Genomic DNA, 14,117 nt, shown 5'->3' on the forward strand with positions numbered 1-14,117 from the left:
TCATCATTGTATTGCATGGCATTATATGTTTTAAAACTATAGAGCTTTGATCATACAACTAAGCATTTTAATAACATCCCACTAAGACATATTTTTGGGAGATATAGAGTGACAACTGATATTTTTATCCATTTTTTGAAAGTATTCTGCTATATATTGTTATAAAGATCTCATTGTTTTACATTACAAGCTATCAGAATTTCATCTTAATTTTTGACCATACAAATATCATCATCTGCACCAAATTGCATTATCCTTTGGAAGTCGAACTTCGATGCTTTGTCTGGTATTGACACTATGGGTAACACCATCAGTGTGACCAGTGTCTGAGATACATGTAAACAAAAGCCAATAATCATTGGCAGACGACAGTCCTTGGCCTCACACACAGAGCACCCGTGAGTATAAAAGGGTGCCTGAGTTAAGGCCCTTTCACACTGAGCACAATTAAATGGCACGAATGTACGACCCAATGACGCGCTTCAATCAAAACAATATCCCTATCACCCTCCGAATGACGACATTGTGTTAATTTCCTCAGAAACGTTTCTACAGGGGAAACATGAAGCCAAATAAATATATGATTACGACTATAAATGTTCTGTATGTGTTTTTCATGTGGATTACTGCAACTCCCTCTAAGGCATATCAAAGACTCAAATCTCCCACCTACAAGTAGTTCAAAATGCCGCAGCTTGATTTCTGAAGGGACATAAAAAATATATATATATATATGATGTCACACCCCTTCTGAAATCCCTACATTGGCTGCCGATTCACTGTAGAATCGAGTATAAAATCCTGCTACTCATCTACAAATTATTAAATAATCATGCACCTACCTATTTGACAAATTTGCTCCACCCCTACACTCCTGCAAGAGGTCTAAGATCGGAGGGTAACTTCCTCCTCTAGATCGCTAGAATCCGCTCAAAGACCAGAGAAAACAGAGCTTTTGAAGTGGCTGGCCCCAGTCTTTGGAATAATAACCTAATCACACTGAGGCTTCCACTTTATCTGAGTTCAAATCTTGTCTTAAAACTCATATTTTAAAGGTTGTATCAGCGATTTCAGGCCCAAAAATAAATTATCACATTCATCGAATCTCTCCTAACGATCCGCTAGCTGCCCGCCCCATAAGCAGACTGTCAAAAAAACGCGTCTCTGTAGGCAGCCTTGGCTCTGAGATCTGGACACAAAAACAAATGGTTTCACCAACCACTCAAAACCAAAATAAACAGTGTTCCAACCAATCACCGACAGGGGCTGGGTGTTGTGAGGTTTTGCGCTCATGCACGGCTGCACGCGAAGTCGGAGCTGAAGAAGAAGCCAGCGTCTATCAATGAACAAGAGAAATTGAACATGGCTAATCCCCAAGAGGAGGAGGGCGAGGGAATACCATCGTGTTTATTCAAAGACACAGCTTCTTCTTCAGCTCCGACTTCACGTGCAGCCGTGCATGAGTGCAAAACCTCACAACACCCAGCCCCTGTCGGTGGTTGGTAACTTGGAACACTATTTATTTTGGTTTTGAGTGGTTGGTGAAACCATGCTTATAAGGACGGGCAGATAGCGGATCGTTAGGAAAGATTACATGAATGTGATCATTTATTTTTGGGCCTGAAATCGCTGATTTCAGGCAGTTCTATTGGTTCTATTGGTTCTATTGCAGTTCTATTGGTTCTTATGGTGATTCTTACTGTATGTTTCTCATTTATTGTGTTCCTTTATGTTTTTATTGTTCAGCACATTGTTCGGCCTGTGGCTGTTTTTAAATGTCCTTTAGAATTAAACCGAACTTGAAATGGAATTTACTGTTGTATGCTGTGCAGCGGACGAGGTTAAAGCCAAATGGGAAAACCTTAGAGATGCTTACAAAAATGTATTCTCAGTCAGCACCACCTACTGTATCGTGCAAATGTGAATTAGCTGAAGGCAATCAATAATTTCACGTTCAGTTGGAAAGCTTCGTTCGTTGGCGATTCGCTTAGCTTTATCGCGTCACGCTCAGTGTGAAAGGGCCTTTACACATCATCAGTTTTTTGTCTTCAGGAGCCACTTGTTTGTATGTGCAATATAAAAGTATGTTGGAGTGTTGGACTCCATAGGGAGCTGGATGCACTCATTATGTTGCATTTGCAGTAAGAACTCTGGTCTTGCTTGATTTTCTCCCGAGGGATACAAATCTAGCATTTGCGCAGAGCACTTTCGGTTCTCAAGGGAGTTGAAGGCACTCATGGTGATGCATTCGCAGTAAGAGGCTGTGTTATTGCTTGATTCTTCTTTAAGAATCTAGCGCTTGCAAGGAGTGTGCTCTGCTCTCAAGGGAGCTGAATGCATTCATTGTGATGTGTTTGCTGTGGGTAGCTACACCCATGCTTGACTCTCTCTTGAGGGATGAGAGTCGAGCGAAGGCACCTCACAGTTTGAGACTTGTGGCTGCCAAGGTGGCAGGGCAGGATAAATAGCGGCGATTGTAAGTGGAGGATAGAGAGGAGCCTGACTGAAGTTTTACTCTTTTGGGCTTCTCTTGCTATGTTTTTTTTTTTCATCTCATTTCAGGAAGCCCCTCTGTGGCCGCCTACGATCTTACTGATTAATGTGTGTCTAATTCTGAGACTGTGTGAGCAACGAAATGTGAAGATGCCCCAGTTGAAGAGCAGCTTGCTAGCTATCTCCCTGGTTCTGCGTCCTCTTTGAAGGCTCCAGCCTTTCCAAAGGAGCAAACATGTTCAGCTCTTGAGGATGACCCGTAGTAAGGAAACTCCCGCCTGGCTTGGCTTTTTTCACGTGGGATGAAAGTCTGGGCCGCGTTCACAAAAATGTTCTTAAGAAAACCGCCCAATTTCCACACAGTGCTGCCGAAGGATGGTGCCCTGCCTGTTAAGACTCAGGTGTTGCAGAAACTCCAAGCCCCGCCCATTGAGTGGTACTATCTCCTGAGGCAGTCCAAAAAAAAAGAATGTGCAAGCCACAGATCTATCCATCCGTGCTACAAAGCACACGGCCAGTGCATTGGTCGTTCTATGGTTGTTATAGTTACCAAGAGGCGCATCTGTAATAAGGAAAAAGGTAAAATATTGATCCTCAATGCTTTGATCTAACACTCTGATGTCTTAGGTCGGACAATGAGGCAGTTGTAGAGAAGTTTACAGAGCTGGGGTCTCAGTCAGCAGCTTTCATGATATATATTCCTCTCTGGAGGTTCATGAGGTTTTATGCAGGGTGAACGGAGTTGTGTAGGACAGTATAGATTCCCTCTACTTTGTTTACCTCCCTCCCTAACTACTGTTGGGTTTTGAAGTAGGGATGTATGCTCCCCTTTGGATGGGTGCTCTACTATAGCCCTGGTTCGACGATGCTAATAAGTAGGGGAAGTTTACTTGTGGGGCATCCCTCCATATTATCTGTTGCTTAATATGATTAAGTGCTAAAGAAAAAGATGAATCGCTAACTATAGCGGGTCTTAGGTAAAGTGCATTGACTCAAGTCAGGGTATGGGCTGGCCTGCCCCAGTTACTTTTGGGTCTTTAGGTAGGGTTTAAAATGGAGTAGAAGCTCCCCTGTGATAGGCTGCTCCCTATGTTATCAAATACTGGTGAGATATACCTGACATGCTGAACCCTGTCTCTCAAAGGAGGGATGAAGGTGTAACATGGGGGTGCCCAATCCTGCTCCTGGCGATCGACTGTCCTGCACAGTTCATCTCCAACCCTAATCAAACACACCTGAAGCAACCAATTAAGGTCTTCAGAGCACGTCAGGATCACTTGAAAATTAAAGGCAGGTGTGTTTGATTAGGGTTGGAGATGAACTGTGCAGGACAGTTGATCGCCAGGAGCAGGATTGGGCACCCCTGCTGTAGAGCATAAATCATTCCTAGTATATTGGCTTAGGGAATAGCGCCACTTTTATGAGTCACATGGGATGCGACCATGGGGTTGACACGGCCCTGACTTCGACTGGGTAATTTATGCTATGGCCACTATTTTTGTGCATTTTCACAGCCTATTGAGGCAGTCATTCCCACAGTATGATGTAGTGGGTATTGATTCCCCATAGCATCAATACCAGGAGCAGCATCTGCATATGCAACTCGGTTTCCTGAGAAGGGGAAAGAGACGCTGTGTCTCGTTGACAAACCTCAGGCCTGCCTACATGTCTCCCTCAGACACAAGAGTTGATGTGCACTCTTTTATACTCACTTGCGCTCCATGACGCAAGTGACGTCATGGAGTCAAGTCAAGTCATCTTCATTTATATACTGTAGCACTTTTAACAATGTAGATTGTCTCAAAGCAGCTTTACAGAGATAAACGTTTAATGTTTTGGCTTTATAGCGGTTCTTGAATAAAGATATTTTCCAGCTAAAGTTAGTTTTGATTGATTCAATTCCGTCGAAGTGATCATTTGTTATTAAATTAGGGGCTGCTAAGACGACACCGTTTTTCTCTAAACAGACTTTAAACGCAAACCTGTGAGAAACGCTGATGGCGCTCACGTGTGCATAAATAATTAATTATATAGTTGTATGCGTGGAATATACATGCACAGGTTTGTAATTCCCTGCAAACCAAGCCTTAACAAACTACTTGTCTTAAATTTTGATACAGAATTTTATTTGATCACTTCGGGGTAGGTACGCAAGCCGAATTTCCCCACAACGCTTTATCTGTAGAGTGGTAAAGGGATCCTTCACAGGGGAGAGACTAGAAGGCACTTCAGCACTGTGTTGTCATCGGGTCCAGGCAAAGGTCCTTCGTCAGATCTGGATACGGCAGGCTGCGGGAAAACATCGGGATAAACAAAGACACTAAAATTAGCGTAGATGCCATTCTTCTGATGATGTAACGAGTACATCAGGATATAAGGGAAGTGTTCCCAGTTCCGGCTGACCTAATCTATGCAGCCTAACATTGAGTTATAGAAGTCTATAATGTATTATGTGAATGCTAGGTCAAAGAGATGCATCTTTAATCTAGCTTTGAACTGACATAGTGTGTATGCTTCCCGGACAATGGTAGAAAGACTGTTCCAAAGTTTTGGTGCTAAATAGAAAAGGATCTACCGCCAGCAGTCGATTTTGATATTCTGTACTGCCGTTTCCCAATGATTATTGGCTTTTGTTTACATGTGCCTCAGACACTGGTCACGCTGATGACATTCCCAATAGCATCAATACCAGACGCAGCATCTCATTCCCCTTCTGAAGAAATTGGGTTGCATATGCAAACAAAGATTATTTGTGGGGCTCTGCATAAAATTGAGATCTTTTTGTTTCTTTGTTTTTCTTACTATATCATACAATATGATGCATAAAAGCCTGGTGTTTCAAATTTGATACTCAACAAAAACACACATATGCCATTTTTTTTAAAATCTATAAATAATTTTTAAATAAAAAATGTATACAGCATGACCATTAACTGACATCAGATAACCGTGAACTAATAATAAAAAACATTTTATTGTTATTTATTATTATTATTATTGGCTTAATTTTGTTTTTGGCCTAACTTATTAACATAAAATCTCAAAGGGTACTTCAAGTAAGTATATTAGGGCAAAAGGGTTCAGCTGACTAAAAAGTTGAAGAATCCCTGCATTGCATGTCAATATTAAATTAAATTACGTGATTTTTTTTTACATTTTAATGTGTTTGAAAGAGAAAAGCCTTCCAGAGACAGTGATACGTTGTCAAAGTATTCAATTAGTAATTATTCAAATGATAATTCATGTGTTTGTCAGGAGCTGATTAAATATGCAATGTTTAGAAAACACTTCTTAAAAGTGAAATGATTTCCGTAAATGCAGTGATCAAATGCGGCGTGGATCTCAGTTTTCGGTGATAAATCGCGTTTCTACCGAAATTACCCAGATCAATTTGTCCCAGAAACTTTTTTCCCCCAGACCTGTTGTCTGCGTTTCCATCGCAGTGCAAAGTACCGTGAATATTAGGCAAATAACTAAGTCCGGTGATGTAGGACTGCACACGACTTTCCAGCTTCCGCTGGATTCCGTCCTCCGCAAATAAGCATAATAAAGCCTGAACCTCGTCATGAGTCATATTTTTTTTAAACTCCATTGTTGATTCGAAAAGCAAACAACTTTTACACAAATACACTTAATAAACCCCGAACTTCCAGCTGTGCTTTTAAAAAAAAATTAAATTCCATATTTGCAGACAGACAACTCTTACTGCATGAAGCCACGAACCACAATAGATTTTTAAAAATGCCGGTTAAAATCATAGACAGTATATACACGGTTAAAATAGAATGCTGCGTGGAGTCATCCAATTAAAATGCGGCGTGAACACAACCAATCACCATGTTCAGCGCACAAGTCCCACCCCCGAAAGTGTTTCGCAGCTTTACTGTACAAAATACAACAGACTTTTAAAATGGTGGTTGAAATAAAATGCTGTGTGGAGTCAACCAATCAAAATGCTGCATGAACGTAACTAATCAGCATGTTCAGCGCCCAAGGTCCACCCCGAAAGTTCCTGGACTTTGAAAAAGTACTACCTCACGAGCATGGACTTTCTGAGGGAGAAATTTTTACCCAAAACTTCATTTAGACCCTGGCCCCTGCGGTTGAAAAACACACCGAGTACCACCCCAAAGTCCCTAGTTCCTAGGGAAAGTTCCTGTGGTGGAAATGAGGCTATAGACATTTGTGACTGGTCTGTGTGTGCAATTAAACAAACCTGAACATAATATATAAGCAGTAGATTATAATTATAAATTATTATAAAAGATTATAAATATAGAAAATAAGTAGAATCAATGATTTATGAATAATTAGTTAAATAGTTACTGCCATTGTGTGAATAACATGTAATGTAAACAATAGAAAAGTTACTGTAGTCTGATTACGAGTTTGTTAAAACATAGGCCTAATATAATCTAATTACAAGTACTTTATTTTTTAAATCTCATTATGTAATCCAGATTACATGTAATCAGTGACTACCCAGCACTCTGTGTAATGTTGTCTGTAACAGAGTTCTCTTTGTGTCTCTCTTCTATGTTGTAGATATCATTCGCCAACCGTCAGAAGATGAAATTATCAAACTGGCCCCTCCCCCCAAAAAAGCATGAGGTCAAAGTTCATGACCTCTGCTCCTCATCCCCGGCACTTCATCTTGCCCATCATAATCACCAAACCACTCCCACCACCCCACCCACATCACCTCCCAATGAACAGAAGCCAAGCAGCAAATCAGATTGCCAAGATGCTTTACAGCCACGCCCATGCCACGGAGGCATGGAACACACGAAGAACTAGAACGGAAGACAAAGAAATGGACAAAAAGACAGCGACCAAAAGACTTATAGTCTGGTTACAATTGTATAGTGAATGGGTCATAGGTCAAGTTGTGTGTCGGAATGAAAAACAATCATTCTGTGTTCGCTGACACTTGTGTTGAATATTGTATGTGTGAGAGAGAGTTTATTTGGACCCTTGTTAGAATTAAGTGGGATTGTCAGAAGTTGGTCAGACCAATGTAATAGGGAGTTTGCAGTTGATGTCTTAATGTGCCACTGGCCTAAGGTGTGAATCTAGTTGTGAAACAGGTTTAACCACTGGATCACTGTTCCTTTAGACACATTTATTCCCTAATGTGGGTAGACTTGAGGTTGGTACATTCCCTTTAAAAAAGCTCATATCAGCATTTAAAAGTGTTACAGAGAATTCATCTCTGAATTTGTGTGATTGCCACTTAGAAAGCCAATATTTGCCTTCTTTAGAAATTAAATGCATTGTTGCAGGGTATGCAATTACCTAGTAGAGAGTTAATACTGCTTTTTATATTTCTGCATCATACTTATATGAATTGTAGTTTATCAAATTATCAGTTATATTATAACAATTGTTTATTATCAAACAACAGCAGTCTTATATATCATTATAATAGTGTTCTAGTACATATGGGAGAAAAAATAAAATATTTATATCCTATATTAGATGTATAACGGGCCTAAAAACACGAAGAGTCCATCAAAACAGAGCATGGTGGAACACAAAACTGATGAAAATATATATACATATATACATATATACATATCTATATCTATATATAGATATAGATCTATATATATATAGATATCATGTGTGTTTAGTAACATTTTAACTCAATTTCTGCAGTATTTGCATCAGGAAATAGAAGGCATATATTTTTGTTAAAACTTTAAATTTGACTACTTCTACTGTGAATTGTTTATTCAGATGCCTCAGTATACAATTATGTGAAACATTAGGATGATATCACATATATTTTCTGTTTATAATTTGTATACTCATAGAGGGTAAGAAACAGCTGCGACTAAAACAGAGATATTTACGTCAAGGATGTGGTAAAAAAATTAAATAACTAATTATGTTAATGAAATGGTAAATAAATATCCATAAATTGCAGCACTCTGTGGCCAAAAGTCTGTATGGATCACATTGTGCATCCAAACAGCGCATCATTTTTTAGGTGTTTTCTTCTATTTGTACTCTAACTTTTCTTGTTTCACAAAAGTAGACTATATTTTAATAAGTATGACATTGATTTGAAAAACACACATATTTGCCAATCGTTCTAACACAGAATATTAATATCATGCTGCGTTTACAAATATTAATATCATGATTATGATTGTGATATTCTTTGTGTTGGTAAGATTGCACCTTTTATTGACACCATCTGCTGAAAGACTGTTCAAACACGACTCTAAATTTGCTTGGTCACTGTGTTGTTGCTTAGCCCCTGCAGACTGTTGTTTTCATATTATAAAGCCAGAACGGTTATTGAGGACATGCCATGCGTGTTTTTATGCGTCTGCATTTCCACCCACGCATGAGGGCAGGATGCATCGTTCAGTTAAAGGCTGTTTCTGCAACTCTCTATTTATTATTCTGTTGTGTGATTTCATTGAATCAAGAAAACAAGTTCTAAGACCTTAGCAAAATCCAATCTAGAACTACACATTTGTTAAAGTCTGGAACATTTTGAAAAGATAGACTGCAACTGGCTGTGAACATTCGTGGCCCTTTTCATTTGAAATAGTTTCTGTGGATTTCTGAGGACTGTAAATAATGTCCTGTCACGTTTTAGATCAGTGAAATGTAAACTTTATTTCTGCTGTTGCCACCCAAAAACAGGACAATTCGTTATCATTTACATTCCGGGCCTGTATATTTGTTCCAAATATACTCAAAACGAGATATTTAGTAGAATGTTCATACAATGAAAGGGGGACAGGTCAAGGCCCCAAATGGACAAACAAGTGTATATACTTCTTTGTCCATTTGGGGGCTTGACCTGTCCCCATTCACTTTCATGGTATTTGTGCAAGAACCAATAGCATTTAGTATCAATGACTTCAAACCTGGCATGATGCCTCGTAACATCGTACTGTAACACATTTGAATGCACGCAAATCCCCTTGCATTGTATGCAACAGTTCTCCTTTTTCGTTCCAAGAAATAATAAAAGTCATACAGATTTGAGGGCGAGTGAATTACAGAATGTTAATTTTTGTCATTTTCCAAAGTGTAAGATCCACATATATGCGACGAGTCACAAAAGAATCCTGTCAAAAACAGATTGTACATGATTATATTTATTAGATTTTTTTTATGTTGTTGTTGTTGTTGTTGTATTGATGTTTCTCAATTGTGTACAAATGTCATCTTGTGAATTTTGCGGTATGTGACATGTGGTGATGTTCCCTGTAGTGTCTCTCTGGACACACGGCCAAACGCTCAAATCAGTCTCATCGGACACACCATGCTCAGTCTTTGAATTGATTTGTTTTTCTGTTTGTTTTATTCAGTTGTTCAGTAGTGTTGTGATTGTTATTTCTTTAATATTTTTTTTGCATCCACGGTCCTGTCATCCGTGGACTGAGTTCTCTGTGATATCTGATTCTAGATCAGCTCTCTATATGCTTATGCTAGTTTTACCAACCAATCATAGACTTTCACAACGTCCCCAGAACAGCAACCAAGGGCTTCAGATGTCCTCACGTCATTTACAGTGGTTTTCATTTCACACCTGATGTGGTTCTGCCGCTCACATATTGTGTGCATGAGCACCTGTAGGTTGTCCTTTGTTGAATGATAGCTTTGTCTCTATCAAGGGCATCTGTTAAGCACTGTGCTTTGCGCTTGAAATAATTTTACCAAGTGTATTTTCAAAACAGCGCCTCAACTGGAGAACATTGGAAAAGCCATATTGCTATCGCTCTCCCTTTTCCATGTTACCTTTTTGAACAATAGAGGCGTATTGAGATAATTTTCCTCTGCCAGCCGGAAATAATGCAGAGCTCAATGGAATAAGCAGCGTCTTTCTCTAGTTTAATGCCACTTCCTTTCCTCTATGCAGAGAATATATTCGGTACTGTGCACACGCGTCAACTCTAGACACATTTTCGATGTTGTTAATGACCACTACATGCAGTTCTCTAGAGTATTATGTGTTCGGCCAAATTATACGATACTGTAAGAACTAAGAGACCACTGAAGCCATATACATATAATTCATGTCATTTGATTGTCCGATTGGATGTCACGGGAATTACAACATATCAGCCTTGATAATGCTGCAAAAGCTTTGTAATGCTGAATAATTATATTGGCATAACAGAAATCACTGAAATAGCCAAACAAAAAATTAAAATAAATTGAAAACCTTTTGGGTGAATTGTCAAGAAAACTACTCGTCAAAATAAATGTAATGACAATATAATTTGCATAAGCACACAATATGTATTGATATAATTATTTCTCACTACTGTAATAGAGGTGTTTATTTTAATGTATTTTTCCATTACAATAATGAAAATGGGGGTGGTGTGCTTATTTGTCAAAATAATGCCACAATGCAAAAAAAAGTTTTGTTATCTTTAGAAAAATATAATTTTCTTTCTTCTTCCTTTTTTTCTTTCTGACTGATGTTTTGTTCTTAAGTTGTACATACAAAAATATTGTGGATTTATAAAAGTGTTTTATTATTAATTTATTTAATGCAGTTGTATCTTGTTTTGGTTGTACTGATGTATGTTTACTAATTGGACAAAATTGGAACGTCTATTCATAATTGTAAATGTGCGTGTGATGGCTCAGATTAGGTCTGTTATGTTGGTTTTAACATAGGGCACTGGGCTCAAGATCCTTTTCTATAATATTCTGTTTTAATAACTTTACAGCATCATTTAAATGTGTGTTTTTTTATTTTTTTTTATTGTAGTGTTGTTTCAAATGCTTGTTCTCTTTCTTAGTTATGCTTATCAGCATAATATGACAATTTTGACTGTGTGTAGTACCCATGCTTGTGTCATGTTGTGAAATGTTTGTATGAGAGGCCACTGGCTGTAAATGCAAAAACACCTTTACGGTTAATTAATTTACGTACGTATCAAATTCCCAGTCGGAATGTTAGAATGAGGTCTTGAGAAATGTGGAATCGGTTTGCGTTGAGATTGCAACACTTATTATTTACGTGATGCTGTTACTGAGATTGTCAAAAGATTGTGAGAGTGATTTTGACGGTGTTGAAATATGGTGTAGTTTGAGGGAGTGGATTGTGCTTTAATGAATACAGGAACATTGATCCTCACAGAACTGAGAAAAGAGAAATATGATGATATAACTTCTGTACGGTCAATCTCACAGAGAAATGTTAGGGCCAGTTTTAACCCCAAATTAAAACAATATTTTATTTTATATGAAGAACATGAAATGTATTTTAGGACCATTAAGACTTATTTTACATTGTCACATTTTGTCAGGTAACCATAATCTGAATTAAATCAGCATTAATAATAATAATAGTTACTATTATTTATTTTTATTATTGTAGGGTGAAATATGGCCCAAAACATATTCTTGCAACTTTCTTTTTTTCTTCACTTCACATTTCTAAAATGTTTGGGTGTACATGTGAAGATCTTGTAGAGGATGTTTGAGCTGAATAGCTTATGATAAACAAGTTAATGTTACTGCAGAAACGTAAATGTGTAAAAAAGGCAAATAGAGAGATATGTCATACATTGATAATGCACATTTGTAGCAGGAAAACACATACAAATATAGAGCACATGCAAAATCGTGCGCATAAGAGCTATTCTTGTAACGTTTACACTGAGGATTAAAGCATGCTCTCATGCCATGACAAAGTGCCAACTGAATTCTTGTTTGTTCAGAAGCTTAAAACAGACTTTATTATGCAGAACTATTTATTAATCTCATGATAAGAAGCTACATACAATTTTAAAAAGAGCTTGCACCCTAGAAGTTTTTGCTGTGCTGTTGTGTTTAGGCGCTCGGATTGGTTATTTTGGGGGTGTAGTGGTGTGTAAACTGAAGTGGGATTGCCATGCTGTGCTGAAGTCGGGTAGAATAGCTGCTTGTAAATGAAAATAGATACTGAACTTTGGTCTGTTTTAGACTGTTGCTGAAAGACTTCTTTGTTTGGGCATTTTATGGTCATTGCATATTTATTTATTGATGTGTTGCAGTTGTTCTCTCTTTTTTTTTTTTTCTAAGTCAGCATAGCCAGTTATCGCTTCACAAGACACGTTTGCTTGAAATGCTTTGCAAATCGCTGATGTTTGAATCTCATTTTTCTCTTCTGACATTAAACGTTAAACCTTCATGGGCAGTGTGCTGTTAGCATTTCTTCAGTATTATTTTTGCTTTCTCTCTTTTTTCTTACGTTGCAGTGAAAACAACAAAGTGATGGACAGTATGAAAAAAATGTTAGATATACCTACAGATGTGGCTTCTCTATTGGAGTAAATTTAGCTAAACCAAAATGATGCTGTTTTGTCATTGTGCTTAAATGAATATATACATATTATATTATATATTAAAATATATTTGCTAACCTACAGATTTGTGCAAGACAGTTCTTTACCACACTCAGATAAAGTTCACAATGAAAAGTGTTTGCCACAGCAGAATGTTCTGATGTAAAATACACAACATCACAAATGCATACATTCGTGGTAATAATTATTTTTGCTTTCCAGGGTTGCTTTAAAAATGAGGATCTAACGGCAATTTTGCTGTGGATCTAAAGTGATGATCAGTCAGAGGTCATAGCTAAAAAATAAAGAAAAGAAAATTCAGCAATGACCATCATTACAGTTTCGATTGCTTAAACACATTTCTTGAAACTGCCTCGTATTCTCAAACCAGTAAACACAAATCCATAATGTCTCACCCAATTCCCCAAACATCCTACTTTCAGGTCAAAATTAAGCTCTACACTCACAACCATTCACTCTTGCTGAAAAAAACTAACTTTGCCCTCAAACATCACACAAGCCTTCACAAACACACACGCTACAACATAGTCTTACACACTGGTGCAATAAATTCAAAACAACATTTCCAAAACTGGTAAGTTATGTTGCTTGTGGTGGAAATGGAAACATTTTATATAACATTAAATAATCATTTAATAATTTTAAATATTTAGAAGTTTGCGTGTATCACTGTACTTTGATGTATGTCACGTTTATGCTATTCTGTGAGTTAAGGGGGTGGACTGACGGCATAAATAAGGTGAATTGAACTATATAAAAAAGATTAATGGATGTTGATGAACCAGGTCATACTAAAAATAAAAAAAGACATTACTTTAACAAGGAGTGGGATACAGAATTCCTCTTCACAAACGTCCAATATAAAGCTGTATGCCTTATCTATGGAGCTATAGCATAGTGTTAGCCAAGAGACACAATATGGAGACACATTTTACCACAACCCACAACACTTTCAATGGCTGTTATGCACCAGGTACATTACTGAGAAAAGAAAAAGTTTGTGAGTTGAAAGCAACATTAAGCAGGCAGCACTCATTTTTTACAAGACGCACTAAAAAGACAGACTGCATCCGAAGCTTCATTTAGATTAGATAGACTACTCAGAACTCGTTAAGAGTTTATCAAAATGATATATAGCTCTCTAGACTTTATTTCTTCCCCCACTCACCACAATTTTTAAAACCCCTGCAGTGAACAAAACAGAAACACAAGCACATGGTCAGCGAAAACATTCACAAACCATGTGCTCAAACAAAACAAGACACGAACATGCAGCCAACTCACGAGCTGTGT

The 14,117-nt window shown here is 37.8% G+C and overlaps 1 protein-coding gene across 2 annotated transcripts in view; it reads left to right on the top strand.

The window, feature by feature from the left end:
- pea15 (proliferation and apoptosis adaptor protein 15) overlaps positions 1 to 12,876 on the top strand; it is a 48,100-nt gene extending 35,224 nt beyond the window's left edge. For both annotated transcript variants that reach the window (XM_079600832.1, XM_079600831.1), the window contains one exon: positions 7,039 to 12,876. In XM_079600832.1, coding sequence (XP_079456958.1) covers positions 7,039 to 7,103 — 65 coding nt within the window. In that variant the 3' untranslated portion in view covers positions 7,104 to 12,876. The remainder of the gene's footprint in view (positions 1 to 7,038) is intronic.
- Positions 12,877 to 14,117: the final 1,241 nt, after the last annotated feature.

This window comes from Phoxinus phoxinus (genome assembly GCF_949152265.1).
Source record: "Phoxinus phoxinus genome assembly, chromosome: 2".
Classification (NCBI taxonomy): Eukaryota; Metazoa; Chordata; class Actinopteri; order Cypriniformes; family Leuciscidae; genus Phoxinus; species Phoxinus phoxinus.